The sequence below is a fragment of the Aphelocoma coerulescens genome, chromosome 1 (assembly GCF_041296385.1).
Source record: "Aphelocoma coerulescens isolate FSJ_1873_10779 chromosome 1, UR_Acoe_1.0, whole genome shotgun sequence".
Lineage (NCBI taxonomy): Eukaryota > Metazoa > Chordata > Aves > Passeriformes > Corvidae > Aphelocoma > Aphelocoma coerulescens.
Genome location: NC_091013.1, coordinates 15,542,860 through 15,564,159, shown reverse-complemented (window position 1 = coordinate 15,564,159; position 21,300 = coordinate 15,542,860). Strand labels below are relative to the sequence as shown.

Genomic DNA, 21,300 nt, shown 5'->3' with positions numbered 1-21,300 from the left:
TATCCATGTGCTCCTGAATGACAGTTATTTGTAGTTTTTAATACCAACCAGATAGGTATATCTGCCCAATGTACTCCCAGCTAATATAGAGAGACTCAGTTGCCCAAACTGCACATATTTATACTGACACCATCTCAGAGGAAATTCCCACCACAATGGAGGGTAATTTCCTTAAGACTAGGTTAGGTGGACAAATGGGACAGGTAACAAGTGTTCATCAAGTCCTCAGCTACAACCAGGCTATCACAAGCACAGGCAAGCAAAATCCTTTTTATTCTTCTGCTCAGTTTATCCTGAGTGTGAGAAGAGAGACAGGATGTCTCACAATTCACTTGCTGTGAGCAAGAGAGAGGGAACAGTCTGGTCACTGCCTGGGCCCACCCACCAACCATGGCCAGGTCCCCTTGGGTGTGAATTCCAGCCACCACTCCTCCCTTCTGTTGTGACATTAACATATCTGCAAGGAGAGAGGGCATTGACCCATGTTCCAAAGTATTGCAGAAGGGAAGAAATTTAGAAAGCGGTTTCAACACTATCTTCTTCACTAAACAGCTGCACAAAGATTTGGGCTAAACTGAGGCAGGAAAATTTATGGTCATAGGGATAAGGTACAACTCTCAGTTGCAGCACTTACTGATACCACCTTATTTATGCCAGACTCCTCTGGAAAGCATGGTGAGCCTCTCACAGTGTGCTCTAGTAATTCCTGAAGCCAGCACATCACAATTTGGCCATGCTCAGGGCAAAACAAGGAAAGGTTGCATTAGTGCTTTTTGGGGATTAAAATGAGTTTAGTTATCAAATATTAGAAGCTAATTGCATAGGTTTAAGTTTGATTGTAACTCACTTACAGCTTAGCACAAATGAGCCCTGCTCAAAGCCTGGTGCAGGTGAACTTCCTTTGTCAGTATGGCTGGCTCAGCAGGGGAGGAAAAAAAGACTGGATACCTTCACATAAGGGCTGAGACCCTGGAGGGTCTCTAGCTGGAAGGTAAGAGTGGTTAATGGCCTGCCCATATGGATAAAGAATCCAATGAAGTACTGGAAGACCCCAGATGATAAATCACCATTGGACCAAGATGCGCACGTAAGCACGTGAAGATCTTCACAGACTGTGGGCGTGTAATGGCCAGGGACTTCTTTGTTCAGGGTCCCTCTCCAGAGGCACCCACCTTCAGCTGAAATAAACCAGCTCTGCCTCAAACCCAAGGTCCAAACTCTTCTTTAGTGGTTCTTGCCTTTACATCATTCAGAAGTTGAAACATGAACATCACTCAGCTCTAAATAACAGGTGATGCTTCCATAAAGAATGTGCCCCCTAAGCACAGCATCAGATGTAGCACACTCCCAGAGAGCTTTTTAGTGGAATGTTTGGTAAATATTCCACAGAATGCAGACAACAAAGCAATTAAAGTATTTTAAACTTCATATTACAGTTTCTTTTCACATAGTCAAACCGTATTTTCTTCCACTGGACAACCTGAAAAAGGCACATTTTCACACTTAGTCCATATTCCAGCAGATTAAAGTGCAGTTTTTCCAACTGATGTCTATATTAGAAGACACTTGGACTTGAATGAACATAGGCCTTCTGATTTATAGCGTATCTTTGTAAAGAAATAAGTCCTTTTTTTAATTTTGGAAAAGATTTTACCTGTGAAGGGCTTTAGCCTTCTGCAGCAAGGTTGCAAACCCCTGCATTTAGATGTTGTGAAAGGCGTATGAACTGCTGGCATCTTAATTCTCTTTGTCTAGACAAAATCAACAATCTCTAAATTAAGGGTGTTCCTCCAAATAAACATCCTGTTGTTGCAAAGCAAAAGACTGAAGCCTACATCCCAGTGGAGCTCCTTGGAAATGAACACAATTTCAGCCATCAGCATGACTCTTACCACAGTAAACAAATTTGTACAAAGCAGACAAGTCAAGAGTTACAAAGTGGAGGCCCTATAAATGCTCATGTGCATCAGTCCACCAGGAACTGGCTACAAGACCACCAGTGCTTTAGAGGGAAGCAACATTCAGGTAGTCAACAAGTATATGCTGCTTGAATGTTAAAGGCTTTTGGAATTAGCATGAATATGCAGAAAGACTAAAGGTATCTGGGGGGAAAATGCTTTCTAGTGTTCAATTCAGAAGTTACAAAATAACTTGAATACAAAAGGAAGAAAAAAAGGGGGCAAGTATAAAAATAGCATGTCAGTCTAAATCCTTCTACAATACCCATTGCAGAGAATGGTAAACAGGTTGTGATTACATTACATCAGACTCAGTTCACTTGGTGCCCTAGAAATACAGCACTGATTGTCAGAGCATCTTACAATTACTGTATCTGTCATCCACTGTCATGGCCCTGGAATCCAAGCAGACAAGCAAGCAAGCAAGTAAACAAAGCAAAGGAAACAGAACAGAGGTCCCCAGACAAGGGAAATTTTAGAATAAAACAGGATTTTTCCGTTGTTTTTTTTTTTTTTTTTTTTTTTTGATTCATCACTGGTGTTTATTCTTCTGATATAATTATTTCTTTACAGTTGAAAAGAAGAAGCAAAACTACCTCTACTCACTGGTTAAAATGCTTAAACTACATCAAGCCTAAGAATAAATGGTTTGACTACTTAAAGAATAGTCACATTTGTTTTGATTAAAAACCATTTTATTTTTCAAAACAACTGTAACTTCTGAAATATTTAATAAAAGAAGTTACTGACATTTTACTTAATTACATCAAAAGTATTTGAAAAGCACATAAAGGGAAGTCCTTGAAAATCACTTGCTGGACGGCAAGGAATTATTTATATGATTCTCAATGTTTGTGGCAAAATAAAGACAAAATCACAAGCCTGTATTACATTTGGCATACCACTGTGAAGGATTATATACAGAAGAAAAGGGAGGGAGAAAGGAAGGCCAGGATGATTCAATCAGTATGTGTTGACACTCCCTATTGGCTCAGAGTCTGTTACTCCAAAACTAAAGATGAGAGTAAGTTCTTTGGAAGATTTTCCAGGTGTGTATTTTCTTTAGGAGAAGGCACTAGGTCCTGCAATTAAACTTATTTTATGCTATTGCTTTTATCTTGTATGAATAAATTTTATCTATTGAATATGTTATTCACAATTACTTATTATTTTAGTGGTTATTTAGCATGATTTCTTGCTTAGCCACTGAAAACGTAAGAAATCTTAAAATTCAGGGTTTCATACTGCCTCTTGCTGTGTTGTGACTACATGTGCCTCACAGTTTATATGTAATCTGCTTATACTTCTTAGTACAATGACATTCAGCTGGTTTTGTCCCTGAGATGTAAAAAGACAAGATTGAGTGTTCTGATGTAGTTATTCAAGATGGAGTTAATTTCATTCAAACATCAACTGTGATGTTGATGCCAGTCACTGCAGGCTTCCTTTTTGTCACTGGAGGTAAAACAGTCCTTTTAGCATGTAATTCATGTTTGGGATAAAGAAAGCTCCTGTCCTAATAATGATTTTTAGTCTACAGACTGTGAAGAAAGACTGCTTGTTGTCTAAAAGCAACACCACAGACACCTAAATTCAATCACCAGAATCCTGCTATAGTTGCTAGTAGCCAGCTAATCTATGTAAAGATCTGTCCTTATCTATCTGCATCTGTATATTTATAGATAAGCAATAAATCTATAAATCCAGCTACTTAATAAGTAAATAATTAAATAGTGATGTTACAACATACAGTGTTGTCTTTACATGGGTCATGTATGATCTTTTCTATTTTGCATGGCCAATTGACAGCAATTTTCAATAAAATACAAAAATAAAAAAGTTGCTGGTTCTGGCTCCTGAAGAAGATTGAAATTGTAACCTCAATGCACTCTCAAAACTAAACTGATATTATGAGGAGTTTACTGTTCATCCTTTAAAAAAAAATATTAACTTGCATAAAAGACAGGAAATAAAGAGTAGGATTTCATCGTGGTGACCAGTGGAGTTGTTCAGAGATCTAGATCAAGGCTCTTGTTTTTCCCATCTTCACAGATGACCCACCAAAGGGGAAAGACAGAAACTAAGTTCAGAGAGAAAATCAATGACACATTTGGAGGAAAAATCGTATCCTAAGACAGAAATGGCAGGCTTTGAAACCTATACTTGTCAATACTTTGGAAAGCAATAAAGAGCAATGGAAAGTGCTCTCAAAATGCTGCATAAATCCATCCAACACCTTGGTGATCATGTGCGGTGCTCACCTCCTTTTGCTGTCACACATAAACCACCTGAGTTCCCAAAGGAACTGAAAAAGACAGAAAGTCACCAAGAACGATAAAACATGTGGAACAGATCCCTCATTCTGGGAAAAACAGATACACACAGGTGACATAAGTCTATAAAAATCAGGAGAGGAGATAGGGAGGAGTCACTCATTAACTCTTCCAGTAATAAAAATTAAGGACTCACTCATCTCTTCCAGTAATAAGAACTAAGGGCTATCAGATAAAACTGGCAGGTACCACATTCAAAACAAACAAAGGGAGCTAACTCATTCCCACAGCGTGTGATCCAGCAGACTGGAACTCTTTCACAGGAACTACAGGTACTAAAATGTTACATACAATGAAAATGTGACTGCTCGATTTGCCGAGAAACAAAAATCCATTATGGTTATTAATACAAATTTTAAAATTATTAGGGGCCGTTAAGACTCCCTGCAGGAATTTCTTTTTATGTGCAACCTTGTTCTCACAGTCTTCCCCAGGCTTCTGTTATGGACCTCTTGTGGAGGCACATGAGCCCAGGCACAGTCCTGATCTGAACTACAGATGTCCCAGGATCTTCCAATTTCCAAGAAATATTACTCTTTAACATATGGAAATGGAATATTGAATACAGTGCTCTTCAGAAAGTAAATTTAAATAAAGCAAGGTGACATAAAACCAAAGTGATAACTCAAGGGAAACTTCAAAGCATTACTCCAACTCCTATCTGCCCCCAAATATTGTCAAACACACTAAGTTCTTCAGTTAAAAAGAAGCAAAATCATAGACAGAACAAGGATACATGGAGAAAATGAGAAAAGTCTTCAAAGTTATACAGTCCTGTATTATATATTATATAATTAAATAATTAATATATATTACATAATTAAAATTATATAGTTCTCTGCAGAAGACTACAGAAATTTTCAATGGAAAAATTTCAAAACTAAGGAATACTTTATGGTATGTATGTAAGTCTACTTTCCTGGGCCATCTTTTGTAGTTGCCACAGAAGTGAAAAACCCAGTATCAAGCTAAAAGATTATAAAAATCAAATACTGGATTGACAGTCAGCTATTGCAATGAAAAAGACAAATCCACAGTACAGAAATATATATTTACATTTTCTGTTTAGCCACCTCAAACATGACATGTAAGGTGGATTATGTCCATCACAACTCTACCAAGTGAAACCCTTGTACTTGAAACTTACTAACCTCCTGAATAAATTCCGATTTATTTCCAGTCAAGCTGTCTGGAAAGGCTTTGACTGTCACCAGCTTTTTCTGAGAAAGTGCTAGAGATTCAAGACATCTTGAGATGCACAATATTTCAGAGTATGAATACAAACCGTTCCCTCAGTGATGAAATTGATGTTTACGCAGAACTGTAACTGTTTGTATCGTCCACGTTCATGTAATTTATATTTCTGCATTTAAAAGGATCTCAAACCTTCATAGTGGGGAAGACTTCTAATTAAAGAGACTGCTTCACAGACTCCTAACTTCCCATTTGCAATGACAAAACATCTCTTCAGCAATTTCAGAACTGCTTAAATGGAAAATTACTTCTGTTCCTGTTTCCAGCTGTTGAGTTCCTTTTAGAAATTACCTGAGCCAGCACCAAATGTCTCATACAGCTACCCATGCACTAAAACTGCCAGGTGTTAAGGAGAGCACCATCAGTCTTCAAAGCACAGATGAAGAATATCTTCATTAGCATTATGCAACTCATCAGAGAAATCTGTGCTATCTTAAATAACATTCAAAGAAATATGTAGGTAAACCATGCAATGTGAAATTTTTGGTTTAACCTCTTGGATGGAAAAGGGGGCAGAAACACAACCATGAACAGTGAAACATCATTCCCACTAAAATTCTGGGTAGCGTGGAGAGCAGAACAGGACACATTTTGCTTTCCACAGTGTTCTCCACAGCTAAACCTCTTCTACCAGCAGGTAAGTGCAGATTCTAAAGCTGTTTTAACTTCATATTTTGACAAGGTCTTAAAATTTGAAATTATGGGCAGGGAAGAGACTGGAGAGGTTTTTTTCCTACCAACATGCTTGAAGTGTTGGACAGGAGAGAAACCTATATATCTTAACTTGCCTGCTTTAAAACATCAGTATTTCTGTAAAATTTGGAATCCTGATGTTTGATGCTGTCAGGCTGTCAGTTTCAAAACATTAATAAACTAAAAATCTGCCTTCCTAAAAGGTTAATGGTGAGAAAGTGAACATAAGAGTTTAGATTAGATAGATGCTGCTGAAACAAATGGAGCGAGACATAGTAGAACCACTGATGAGTAAAAACACTTTAGTAAATGAAATAAAAGGCAAATGCAGAATGAAACCCACACAGCATGCTCCCAGCTGCCTGATCTCAAAGCTCTGGAAGTGTGTACATCAAAATCAGCTCGATGAACAAGCTCATTTTCTTTTTCCTCAAGCTGCAGATTTGTTATGCCAGAAGGTGCTTTTGTAACAAAAGTATTTTTTTTAGCAGCAAGTCTTCTTTCTTCCCTGCTTTATTTTTCATTCTTCTTTTTCACTTTCCTTCACATTAAATGTAAAGAAAACAGTTCCCCTTGCTGTCTTTGCCATGAATTTTACCATTTGAAGGTTGCCATTCACAATTAATTTCTATCTCTTCTAGGAAAAATACTTCAGTCAGTCTGCACTGAGTGAATGAAATTCCTTCCTACTCTCCCAGGAGAACCATGCCTGTCTAGATTGCAGCTGGTAACTTGCATGATCCAGATTGCACCATCCAGCTTAGAAATCGCAGTGATAAAACCTCCCTCTTTTACAAAAATTGTTGAACCTTACAACTGCTGCATGAATCTCCACTTCCTTTAGCAGCAGTAAGGAAAGCAGTGCAGCTTCTTCCATCTTTGAGAAGAATAAAAAAATCTATGAAAACAGTAAGCAGGGAATGTCTCTTCTTTAATATCTTCCTCTTTAATGTGGAAACATTATTTCTTTGCTCTTTTACGAAAGTTATGATGTTGTCAACAAACTGAAAAGTAGATGTTTAATGATATTTTTCAAATTCAATCATTATAAACAAAAGAACAAACCCATACTGTCATGCAAATGATCCCAGATTTAGTGCTGACAACAAATATTTCTTCCATTTTGGAATTATACTTCTTTTCTCCTCAGATTAACTTTCATTTTTTAGTTTTGGGGGTTATTCCCCTCACCTTACATCACTGAAATCAGAAGTTACTGAGGAAGAACAGGGAGACATTTTTATTTTAAGCACTTACAGGGAAGACTGCAGAGCAACAAGTGACTCAAAACACAAATGGAAAATGACTATTATCATGTGTTTCAGCTTTTCTTTCCAGCAAGTGCTTTAGGTACAGAGACTGCTGCAGAAGAAAGTGTCAGCTGTCCATGTGGAAGACTCTGCTCTTTGGGTGGCCAGTGTGTGGCAAAGAGCCCGGCACCCAGCAGAAAGCAGCCACCAGCTGCCCCTGCTTGGCTCCCAGTCACTGCTGCATCAGGACTTCCTCCCCAGGAGCTGCCCTCTCTCCCCTCTCCTTGGCTTTTATTGGGAAGCTTTAATAAAGACCTTGGTCAACACACTGTAATAATATAAGCTCACATCTCTAGTATTTAGGGACTATTTTAGAAACACAGGATGCCAACAACACACAAAGCGTTAAAAAGGCATCTTAGAAACTTGGCCTACGGATTTTTTATCCTACCAAGTGCCTGGCTGCTCCTTTCACACTCCTCCTTTCCTCCTTCCTCTTTTCTTTATTTAAGGCAGAAAAAAAGAAAGACACATGGCACATTTTAGAAGAAAAAGCAACTCAAAAAACTTGCTGCTTCATTTCTGCACACAGCTTACTGACTTTAGCTGTGAAAAGCCAAAGTTGAGGGAAATGTACATTTTTGTACTAAGAGCTCCCAAAGTATCTGCAAATAATTAAACAGTTTACTTGGTATGTCTCCGTTCAGCTTTCTATAAAATTTTACAAGCAACAGTTGATTCTAGCTGCTTTTTTTCGGGAGGGAAAAAAAGATAATTTCCATGCAGGTTTTATTGTCACAATATAATTTTCTAAAACACTCATTCACATCAATTTTCCTCCCTTGGACAAATGTCACCGCATACAGAAGAGGAATTAGTAAAGCTCTTCCTTTTTTCTTCCGCTAAGAAGAAGTACAGTTTTGTTAGTGCATTTAGGAAGGAAAAAACAGGGGGTGGGGGTGGTGAATTTTCACTTACTAAGCAAACATTTGAAAGAGCAACACATCCAAAGATTTTAAACTCATCTTGCTTAACTCTAAAGTTGTATTATTCTTTAGAGTAAGAAAATTTAAACCACATCATATAGAAATAGAAAACATCTGTGCAAGTTTAATGGCCAAACAGGCAGAAGGGGAAAACCTCAAGCTAAATAGAGCCAGGAGAGAATATGTTTTTCACAAAAAGTAAAACCCCATATTCTAATATGGACCTCCATAGCAGGAATGGATTTCATGATCCTCAGCACTCTTTTCCCTTGTTTCCTTTTTACCTACCCAGCATCTCCAAAGTGTGCAGAAGAACCAGAAAACCCTACAGTCAAAACCTGTGCTCTGCAGAGTATATATAATGATACAGTTTTAAACAGCCACAGAAAAAAAAGCCCAACTAATTGTAAAATAAATACCTCCTCTCCCATTGTGAAGCCAAGCTGCCTTTCAGCAGCTCGAAGTGTCCAAGAAGAGTCCTGGAGTCCTGCCCCTTCCTTGCATGAGCTCAGTTCAGCAAGAGCGGGAGCCCAGCCCTGACACTGAGTCACGGGCCGGGCCATCCCTGGGAAACAAAAGTCCCACTTGTTTATTTCACAGGAAATCTGGACCTTTTCCTACCTCTGCTCACTCACAGCAAGAAGTTTCCTCTCCTTTCCCAAGCCAGCTTAGTCTTCCCTGGCTTCTTGAGACCACCAGCTAGGAAAAGCAAGGATGTGAGTGACAATTTACAGAACGTCTGTGAACAACCCAGGCAGAAAGTTTTGCAAATTACTTTATTGGAAAATGAGCTTATGACAAATTCTGAATGGATCAGTCTTTCTGGTGGGGGGGAAAAAAGGTTGAAATTTCATGTAACTTATGACTTTGTTTTGGCTTTTGTTTTTGAAGAAAGATGTTCAAGAAACTGAAATATCATTAACATGATGGCCCGTTCCACTAAAATCTTATAAATTCTTAATGTTGTCTCCCTACAAAAATTCAACTTTAAAATGACTGAATAAAGGCAGGGGAGGGAAAGACACAAACGATTTGGAAGAAATTAAAAATTTATATTTAAGCAAGCCACAAGATGCTATACGCTCTCAATTTCATTTGACTATTAAAAAATAATCCTCAATTAGGAAAAATATAAAGAAAGAAAACATTTCAGAAAAATTCCACAAGCTAATAAAGCTAAATAGACAATAAAAGATGAGGGCATAGATTTCACCTTTCAGGTTATATTCAGTTTGGTTTACATTCATCAGCCTATTTATATAATTTTCGAAGTGGTATAACCAAATTTTAAGGTGGGTAAATTTTTGCGTAACTCTATTCAATTTTCAAAGTTAATGTGTGCTAAGAATATCAGAAGTTATTTCATTAGCAATTCTTTAGCATCTTGTCAAAGTTTAAAAGCTTACCAACTCAGATGTAGTAATAAAAACATCGGTTATATTATCTAACAAAATCCAAATGGGACAAGAAAGAAAAGTACATTTTACTTAGGAACACTAAGACAGTTTATAAACAACTGTTTACCCTTAAAGTCTTGATTACACTAATTTAAATCTTTTCATATCAATGTATATAAATTAATTTTGCTTGGGTAGATTTTATTGCTATTAATAAACATATCATATTGATTCAGGAAACAGTTCTCTTGAAGCTCATCAGACAGTAACAAAGCTAGCTTGCCTGTCAGTACTGTTATTTTCGGAAGCACTTTCTGTGTATTGTTGAAACATGAGACAAATGTTCCTAGAAATTCAGTTTATGTCTCCATCAGGTATCTCTGGAACTCAGGAAATCAGCTTTATTTTAAGACAGGAAAGCAAAGCATTTTGGGGTTTTTAACAATTCTTCTTTTAGAACGCCTGTTGGGGTAAAAGGCCTGGTAATGGTACAGACTCAAACTCAACTAAAAATCAGAGATTTACAGTGACTTGTGAGCTAATGATCACCGGCTGGATGCAGAGCAACTTGCAATATATAGACTTTTATTGCCATCCTATTATGAAATAAAATTGCATTAGCTTAAACCTACACATCCTGTTTTTCTGACTGGAGCGCCCTAAGATTTCCTAATCAAAACCATGACTGAAATAACAGGAGTTTTCCCTCCCAGAGAGCACTCCTCCAGGAGAGCTCAATCTGGCAGAAGCTCAGTGCTGTGCCTCAGAAGAACAGATCAGACCTTCCACATTGCTTTTAGGAATAACTTGTAGTACTATCAATACTTCTTACACTACTCTGCTTCTATTTTAAGATGTTCTTCAAGCAGCTCGAGTCAGAAACATGAGTTGAAAATATTTTCATGCATATGTTTCATGTGTTACTCTCACACTGACAAATTTTTTCTGAATAGAGTCCCACTGTATACATGTAAAGTGTTGTGGCATGGACAACAACTAACTTGCAATCATTTAGAGTCAAATATCTGCTTTAATCCAACAGAAAAAACTAACAAAACATCACAAGCAGCACAAACCAATGTGTGGGTAACCTCCTTCGCTGAAAACCAGTAATGCAGACTGCTGTGTAAGCTGAACCATGCCATCGGTGCCTGGACAACTCTGTTCAGGCATTTTGAACATTTTAGAAACCAACCTGACAGAACATGAAAGCACAGATGGGATAGCACGGAAGGGAAGGAAGTATACAGGAGATCAGGAGTCACTCCTTGCTCACATTGCACAGTTCAGTGACTCAGCAGAGAATCAGTGCCAGCTGAAGTTATCAAATTTATTCCTCTCTTTAGACTTATGTTTGCATTTCCCATTCTGTTCCCTTAGTGCCAGGTCCTGCTTTGAATCTGCCTCCCCAAAATGGGGCAAGCTGCTTTTCAACTGTCCCCTGTCAATCTTAATTCCCCTACCCTTCCTTCTTATTCCTCCAGAATAGGGTAGCAAATCTTCTAAAGTGTTTATTTATAATGTCCACACTGCCTCATAAACATCAGCCACCATCTGCAAACCTGTACTATTTTTTCACATAATGAAAGAAACACATAAATCCTGCTTCCACACTGCACTCAAGGAAAGTTACACCAGCAAATGAGCGAGAGCCCACTGCAGGCAGCCTTGCTCTCATGAGAGCTGCAGAAGGGGGTCAGGGTCCTTCTTCCCCTGTAGCTTTCCTCACAAGATGGCACCAGAATAAATGGTTAGGACAGGGATGCCAGACTGTAGCAGACAGAAACTTCAAAGCAGAACATGAATGTAGCTTGAACAGATGAGTGCTTCCTCTGTTCCTACACAGAATTCGACAAACGGCTGATGCTTGCCACGTCTGCTGCTGCCATCGCCGATGGCTGTCTCTGAAGAAAGGAATGCCAGAAATCTGTGCTTTCAAGTGCAAAGTGCTGCACACACACTTGGTGCTCCCACTGTGCGCTCTCTGCCTCAGCAGGTGTTTTTAATAGTGTTTCTAGTCAGTACCAGGTGGTTTTGCTTGCATCCATTTTTAATCTCAGGCTTTTGAACACTGACTCCAACATTTCTATTATGGGAGCAAGCACTTCCAAAGGCATCGGAGAGGCAAAGCAAGTGGCAGCAAGCCATGAAATACAGGCACACGTGGCACACACAGCCAGGACTGGCCATGCACCATGGGTGCCACTGAGCAGGGCAGGCAGAGCTCAGGCACATCGTCAGCCAGCTTAGAAACACCAGGAGGAGCCTCCAACTTGTGTCTCTCAAAGACTTCTCTTTAAATGACAACTCAAAATTAAGGGGTAAAAATGTTTTCTGCAAACAAGCATGCAGGAACTGATGGAACAGGTGTGCAAAGACAGACTGTCACCACAGTTTCTGGGTTCCCAGCTTGCTGGCTTGAAATAGAAACTCAGACCTTGCAGGCATTCAGTCTCAGACTTTACAAATTTCTATCTTATTACAAAGGACAGGTAGACTTAATAATTGACAGGAGCTTCTAGCCCTTACAGCCCTTGTGTCTACTTCCATTAGTTCTTCTCCATTTCTCCTCTCCCAAACATGCTGAACAGAAAAAAAAAAATTCTGTATGAATTCAGTGCTTTGCAGTAAGGATCCCTAAACACCAGTTAACTAGATCTTACAAGCTGCTGAATGTAGAGCCATGACAGCCTCCCCTTCTACATTAAATCATTACAGTGTCTGCAATACTCCCCGGGTTGATGGCTGAGTATATAATTTACATTAAGTTTTGGCAAACAGTACTGTGATCTCATCAAAGGACGTTCATGAAATCTAGCTCTGCTCAAATTCACCACTGCTAGCCAACTACAAAAGTTTTGCCTGAAGAAAGTTACAAATATATCTCAAGTGGAAAATGTAAAAAATACTCTCAATAGTCTCTTCTGAAGTAAGGACAGTTTTCAGAAAGATAAAAATAGCTTTTAAAGACCTTTTATTTTATATTCACCTATCATGGTCTTTAGCACTTCCAAGCTGAAGCTTCAACTCACAAACCAACCCAATACAGTTAACTCAGACTAAGGAATGTATTGGTTGAATTAATTTTCTTGTACCTGTAGAGGTTTATTCTTAGACACAGGAGAGGAAAAAAATGATAGTTTGTTAGAACATATAGATCATATTGGAAGGAAGTCCAACCTAGAAACAGAAGCTTTAGATAAGCTACTATGAAATGAAAAAGGAAACAGAAATAAGAATAAGCACCTGTTTAAATGACTTGAAGATGCAGAGCAGAAGAAAGACATGTGAGACAGGCATTGCTATTTGATCATAAGTTTTGTGCTACTTCAGAGTGTTACCCTGAATTTTCTCAGGAGGCACAACATGTCTATATGCATCCTGTATTGCTGCTAAGAACTCATTTGTTGGTGAGCTATGACTTCAGTCATTGTGCAGCATTGTAAAACAGTTCACTTACATTTATCAGTAATGGAAATTTGTCAGAGCTAAGCCTCCAGGAATCTGATTCCGCTTATACATGGCCACTGGTCGACTCATCAGCACCAACAGGCAATCAAATGGACTACAAAGCATAAGTATTTGATTCTTCTATTTTTCTGAAAAAGCAGAGCTCTTATAGTGCTGATCAAACTAAACTGCCACAACTGCATCATTAACTTCTCTAGGATAATCTGCCTCTGTGATTTTTAGAACAAATAACAGCTAAGCAATGAATTCTGTGCACCAATAAAACCAGTGGGGTTTCACACAGCTCCTCAGTTTTGCCTTTTATTGAGAGTTTATTGATCACCTTAAAAGACAAGGGCGATTATATCCCACATTGTTACCAATGAGCAAACACTTGAAGCACATTAAACTGCCTGGTGATTTACAGGAGAGCCTAATGGCATCTGCTTCTGCTCAGCTGGCAGCAAACCTTTCTGCCATCATATTCCTGCCAATATTTGTGTAAAAGCCTTTTTAACACCCCAGTAATTCTGTGTGAAATATGATCTAAGCTTATGATTCATAAAATTGAAAACATATTAGAACACAAAGTGACAACACCAACAAAATAAGACCCCGCTGATTCTTCTGTAAATGGGGACTGACATTTTACATGGGAACTATCATGTCATAAATAATCCCACATTATAAAATCCTCACAGTAGCTTACTGATGCTTTTTAAAACACAACAGTTATGAGGAAATATTTTAAATCAAAAACGGTGAAAGTATCATTACAGTAATATTTCATCAATAACTGTATCAAGAAGAAGCAACAGGAAGAGTTTTAGGGTCTCCAAACTTCAGAAAGAATTAAAAAAAAAAAAAAAGAAAGAAGAAAGGGAACAGAGGAAAGCATTGTTTCTCCTTCTTCAAAAGTTTACAAGTTATTGAAAAACTAAGGCTACTTGTAAATGAGAAAAACACATAACAGGGCAAAAATCCCTTCAAAAACTACATTGCTTGAGAAAATTATGGACTGATTTGGCACTCTTCATCACACATTGCTACACTTTTGAACCAGTATGCAGAGCTCTCAGGCTAAATTGGACCTTGCTTGGAATGGCCAACTTAATGCAGGATTCTCTTGCACTCAGCATTAAATGGCAAAGAACATGGCAATGACAAGGAAGGAATTTCTTGAAGCCGGGAGAGAAGTGTTTAGCGAGGTTAATGGTCTGCAGTCCTAACTGATGTTATGTCACTGACTCATGTTTTGGCGCTGTTAGTAGGCAAAGACCATGGTGCTGAAGCCTCTGAACAGCATCTCTCAAAGGTTAACCTAATCCTAGACAGGAAAAAGGCATCAACAGCAAAGATGGAGATAACATCACCTTTAGTTATCTACACATTTGAAACACAAGTGATGGATTGTGTTTACAAAATGGAGCCATTATTCTCTACGAACCATGCCAATTTTAGGAGAAATCTGAAAACACAGGAAGGAAGGTCTGTGTTACAAGTTTCCTGAAAATTGTATATTCCATTTTTGGCTGGGTACTAAACCTGTTTGTTGTTTCTGAAAAATAAAGGTAAGACTTCACATTATTATGAAGTGGAGTAAGATTTTCCTCCAAGGAATGAAGACCACTTCATAAGGACTTTGCAAAGACTTCACATGAAAACAAAGGACTCCACAAAGCCCCACATGTGAGTTAGGAAGTCCACCCAGAAACCAAAAGCAAGCAGGGAACCATGCAGGCTTTGAGGAAGTCACCAATGGTCAAGCAATAATACAGTCTAGGTTTTTCCTTTATTTAGATTATCCCAACTCTTCCCTACCCTCCTTATACTGAATGAAAAATGGTCACCTGCAAAATATTAACCAAATGTCCCTCAGAATAATTCACTTCAGAAGTTTCCACTTCTTTCTGCAGGACCTCCTCTTCTCCTGTACTACTGTAGTTTAGGGTGGATGCGGGAGTAGGTGCTGTGCTATAGCACACACATTTCAGATCACTGAAATTATCTAGGTTGAAAAAATAATCTTGCAGGCCAAAAAGTCTAATTGCTGTAATGCCTGTTTCTACAGGCAAGTAGACAAGCATCAAGAATCAAAAGGTGAGAAGTTGCCACACGAGGTACCAAGAGCCCAGGAGCTTCCTAAAATTGGGGGCAAAGAAACTGCATCATGTAACTATGCCCAAGCAGAACTCAAGGCTGTGGAAGTCTCCTAATGCTTCTCAGCATATCAGTAACTCTATACAAGCCTGACTGTTCACTTAAAGGAAGGATTTCACAGATTTTTTTTCTGTCATGACTTCATTGGAAACCATGCACTTTTTTGTTTCCCTAAAGAACATACTTTAGAGAGATCAATTTTTTTTTTTTTTAATTTTAGCATGCAGCTAACCTTCCTGGAATCCACTTTCTCGTCTGAGGCAAAAATAAAAAAAGCAGAACCTTGTCTACAGAAATATTAGGAAATAATGATCATAAAGCTTCAAGTTTTGGCCAGTGACAGAACTCAAAATTAAAGATGAAAACTTCTTTAAACCAACACCAAGAGACAATTAAGGAATGACACATACCTTATCTACTGGGAGAAAGTCATTTTCAACTTCTATTGACCTTGGTCGTAGCTTTATGGGTTTGTCTTTGAAGATATCTCCAAAGCCAACGCCTTTGACCTTTTTGGGTTGGATTGTCGTGCCTCCATTGGCTCCTTCTGATTTTGTACTGCAAGAGTCACCACCATCACTCTCAGAGCCTGTAGCATCTTTTAGGCCTGTGAAAAGGAGGGATGAAAGAAAGTGTGAAGCTCACTATTTTCAGATCAGACTGTGACTGGAAAATGATCCCTCCCACCATCCTCTGGAGGAAAATGAAACCACAAGAAAGAGGTAGAGAAGATGCTCTCTGTGCCATGCACTTGTTTTGACTTTGAAAAATGACTTTATTTCATCACATTGGTGTACTGGTTAGAAATTACACCAATCCACAAATCCACAAAACATGCATACCGCAGCATCAAAACTTCACAAATGAGGATGGTGATTCCTTGAGTACCAAGAAAATCCTTATTCCTCAGGCAAAACCTCTTTGGAAGAGGCCTCAATAAAAGAAAGAGTTAAATTCAGCTGTAGGGCACTTATTGTATAAAGCCATGTAAAGCTAACAAGCAGTCAGATCAGGCACGCTGTACCTTAAATCTGTGTGACTCAAGCCAATTATGCAATTAGTATCTAAAGCTACGTTACCTAACTGGGAAATATAAAGCTGAAAGCTGTTCAAACAAATTTGCAATCAAATAAGCTGCATAATATGTTCTCTCCTGCAAATTAAAGCTCTCTGCAGCATAGACAGCCTCATAAGAAAAGCACCCATGCACACTATCCTCTAGGAATATAACAAATCAAAACTGACATTCTGATTTGCATTAGTTCTTCCAGTGAATAGGAAAATTTATCTGCATTTATCTGAAAAGATCTTCTGCTCGAATAGCAGAGGCCACAGATGCAATAAGGCGATGTTTCAGCCACTTTATAGAAAGGTGCAGCATCAGGTCAAACAGCCACTGGCAGCAAAAGTGACCCACTGAAGTTTCCTTCCCCAGACCACTTAAATCTACCTCCCTACATTAACTGTTTCCAGGAAAACCACAGCAATTGTTGCTACTACAGCACTAATTCTATCTAACAATAAGAAACTCGAATCCTCATAGTTCCCTAACAACCACTCACGATGTCACAGGGGTGGATCTTACAAGTCAAAGAAAGAAGAATTTCAAATAAGCTTATCTTCTTAATTACTTTTATATCAAGATCAACAAAGTGATTGCAATAGATTTTCATCATAAAAAACTTAGAATACAGATGAACCACAGAAACCAGTCAAGTCCTAAGGCCTCCAGATACGACTTCATGATCCAGGACACAAGAGGCCCATCTGTTAAAAGGGTTTCAACACCAGGGTGCTGCTAGGAAATGAAATCAGGAATTACATGTCAGATCAGGACTTTTAGCCAAAATCAGAAAAGCCATGATACGCTGCCCTGAGATTTTCTGTATTTTTAACATGAAAGGAGTATAAATGAAGAATTAGAGAAAGTTCCCAATTAGAAACAAACAGAAAGACCACAGACTAAGCAAAATACTTTGGCCCTCTAGCCTTCTGAGTGGCTGCCACACCTATTGTTGGACATCAGCAACATTTCTGTTTCTTCAGATATTCAATTCAATTCAATTCAATTCAATTCAATCCAATTCAATTCAAGTAACACTGAACAAGTTATTTGTTCCATAAGCTGTGCAGGATTGGAATTTAAATAAATATTAAGTAATTATACTACAATACTTTTCTTAAATATGAAAAAGTCTTGATTTCTTTATGTTTTATTTTTCTAAGAAGGGCCTGGGAGAAAACCTCAGATCTGGTTAATTATGGTATTTATTATGGTAGTTAGAATGCTGGCATGCCCACCATCAGTGAGATAAATTCTGTACAGTACTTCTCTTCCAGACCTCAGGAAATCAGTAACCAGGGAATTTAAGCATTGACTGAGATGCTGCTCCGTGCTGTGGTGGGCAGGAGAGGAGTGGCTACCCACAGCAGAGCCATTGCACAGTGTTTCCAGCAGAGGCACTGGGAGATGCAAGGGTAAATTAAGCCAGACAGGTATAAATCTCTTTGGGCAGTGTGGCAAAGTCACTGCCCCTTTCTTATTCCCTCCCCTTGCTGTGACCAACTGCACTTTCTCCAGCTTTGCAAATTACCCATCACTGGGGCCCTGGCTGGGATAGAAGCTAGAACCAACTTTATTTACCACTTCTAAATGCAAAGACAACGGTCAGTAATTGACTATACTGAGTATAAAACATCCACAACTCAAAAAACTCTAACAAGTCGCAGTGATCTTTGTCTTTTTGCTGAACAAAAGATCGTGATATGGAAAATTACCCTCTGGCAAAGGTTTCTACTGTCATCCTTGCCAAAAACTCAAACTTTTCTGTGATGGAGGGAAGAAGCAGTGAAGAGACCTCCCTCCAGAAGTAACTGATAAGAATCCATGACTGCTCTTAGCCACTCCCTGAAATGAACAGAAAAGCTATCTTAAAAATAGGCAATTAAAATAGGTTTTCTGCATCCCTAATTGTGGAAGAAGAAGATGTGGACTTTGGTCAGTGGATGGAATTAAAATGTGAAAGTAATTGTGAGAATTACTCAACAGGGCTCACATGGACTTCAGATCTTTGAAGTCTGCATGAAAGCAAGATCAGAAATCTCAAAGGGCTCCAATAAGAATAAAGCTTTTGTTTCTTTCTGGGTCATCACTTGTTTTTCATTACAGCATCTTCAGCTTTTACAACCATTCTTCTGCGATGAGACATCACACTTTGTATCAGAAGCCTCACCTCAGGCTCACAACAGATTTCCCACGCATCACCCATCTGTGCTTGATGATAATCCAAGAGTTGTTCGTTCTCCATACTGCCTCAGAGTTGTCTCAATATACAGTCCTCAAAATGAAACCAACATAGGAAATAACAGCATTGCTTTTTTTTCTCTTTTTCTTTCTTTTTTTTTTTTTTTTTTTTAATGAGGACAGAATGGACTGAAGTGAGGCCTGTCCAAACTAAACTGCATTTTAGTGATCAGATACAAAGCTCCTTCAAAATTAAGAAGAGTTCTTCCTGATCAACTAGGAAAATGACCTAATTTAATACTTTTTGACTGACACAAACTGAGGAGATCTCTGTACTTAACTAATAAATCAGTAAGAATAAAAGCCCTGCTTGTGCTCTTATCACAACATGACCAGAGTGTAGAGACAAAGGGGACAAAAGAGAAGAACGTTATGCAGTGGAAACTGTAAAACAAATCAGATAAAGTGAGGATCTGCAGTAACATTAAGAAAGAATAATGCACTGCTTAAGTGCAAAACAGTCCTGCAGAAAATAGTCTAATATGCTCTTACTATTAAAGACATGCTCAGGAGACTCTCTCTTACTCCCCAGGTACATGAGATACACACTTCTGATTTCTACAGATGAAGAACTTGGATGCAACACTATGCAACACCCTTGCCTGATAAATTCTCTCATAATTTATTTTTTCATTGGGTTGTTCCCTGATACATATGTGTATATATATATGTGTATATATATGTATTTATGGGCGTGTGTGTGCGTGAGATACATACGTGTGTGTGTATATATGTGTATCGTATATACATGTCAGCAATTCTCTTGGTGCACCTGCAGCTTGGCTCAGGTGATCTTTCTTCTTGAAGCCAGAAAAATGTTCCTCTTCCAATCACACACTTTGGTGGTTTTTTTGGATTTTTTTTGTTTCAGCTTTTCATGGATGTTTTTGCCACTACTGCAAACAGCGTAGCGGCAGAACACAGCTGGGTGGATAGTTTCTCCAAAAGACAAATGTAGCCTATAGACACAGCTGGGACCTAAGCAGGAACATGAGTGACATAGACTGTCAGATTACGAATTCTAAATATGAAATTTTCTTCATGAAGAGCCACAGCTAGCAGGGAGGTCAGGTTGCTAAGTGAACATTAAAAACTGGAGTGAATTTCAGTGGTCACAGTCCCCCTCTCTGCTGACCAGCACACCCACTCAGCCTGAAACAGCTGTGGTCTACCACAGTGATGGACTCGAGCACGAGGGTGGGGCCAGCAGCTCAGCAAACTGCTGTCCTCAGAAACATTGGGAACATCTTGCTTTTCTTGTAAGCCCAGCTATTAAGTACCTCAAATAAAGCCACTACAGGATAAAAGCTACAGTAGTCAGGCCTCTCACTATTTTTTGCTACTTTTTTTTTTTAACATCAACTTCTCTAGAATCTGTCAGGTCTGTCAGTATTTGGAGAGCTGACAAGCTAAGAACATATCATCAGTAAGGTGGTCACTAATATGCTTACTATCACATCAGTCTTAATAGCAGGAAAGTTTTTCAGAACTTCAATATTTCTCAGGACATATTTCTCAAGTCTTTTGGGAGTGTCACTTCAAATTTCTAGCTCTATGAACAAAGACACTATTCTTTTACCTAGATTTATTGTTGCTGAATCGTCTGTAGCACCACAAGGTAGAGCTCAAATCTAAGCACTGGGTGCATTTTTCTAGTAAGTTCCTCAAACAAGAGCACCATCACCAGCAAGAAGTTAAAATTCCCAACTGTTCCCAGCTTTTGGCTGGAACAAGATATGGGTCTACTGCTTTTTAAAAGCACTCAGAATTTTGATTCTTTGTTGATTCATGCTCTTTACAAATGCAAGCTCATTTAGTATTCATGAAGATTAAAATTTCTCAAAACTGTCTGGAGGAATTTTGCACTTCACACATTTTTTCCTCTATGGATATATAAGAGAGATTAGTTTTCTCAAGACATTTCAAACACACCACACTCCTGCTATAGCAGTTACAGGTCTTTTGAGAGCAACATTCTGAAATGTACCAAAACAGATTAGCTCAAACAGGGATTAAAAAGAGACCACAACATCAGACTTAATTCAGCAATGGCCTCTCAGAACTGTGCTGGCATAAAACCAGGATTCTAAATCAGAAAGATAGTTAGGGATGATAAAGGGTTGTGTATCTAAAGCTGTTAAAACTAAAATAAACAGCTGCGATAAAATTAACTCCATTCAAAGCAGGAAACAAATTGTTTCTAAATAGCTTAAAATGGCAGGGGAGAAAAGGGAATATGTTCTAAGTTTACAGAGCTTTCTATTTTGAGATATTATTTGGCAATTTAATTTTTGTTCTTTATTCTGGATTGTTCTGTCTGCTGACAATTTATGGCCCTGGGCAAAAGATGGACCACTCTGACAAAGTATAAGCCAGCAGTGCTCTGGCCCTCTAAGGACTTCTCAGCTCTGTTAAATGATGGAAAAGTCAGCTGTTCAGAGGCACACACCTGAGACAATGCAAAAGATCTCCTGATTTGGTATGGCAGCCAGAGAGAAACACTGTCAACTGTGTT

General features: G+C 38.6%; 1 protein-coding gene across 3 annotated transcripts in view; it reads right to left on the bottom strand.

The window, feature by feature from the left end:
- The window catches only part of SH3KBP1 (SH3 domain containing kinase binding protein 1), a 215,602-nt gene that overhangs the window by 70,055 nt on the left and 124,247 nt on the right, over positions 1–21,300 (bottom strand). For all 3 annotated transcript variants that reach the window (XM_069001636.1, XM_069001711.1, XM_069001788.1), the window contains one exon: positions 15,892–16,088. In XM_069001636.1, the coding sequence (XP_068857737.1) occupies positions 15,892–16,088 (197 nt within the window). The remainder of the gene's footprint in view (positions 1–15,891; positions 16,089–21,300) is intronic.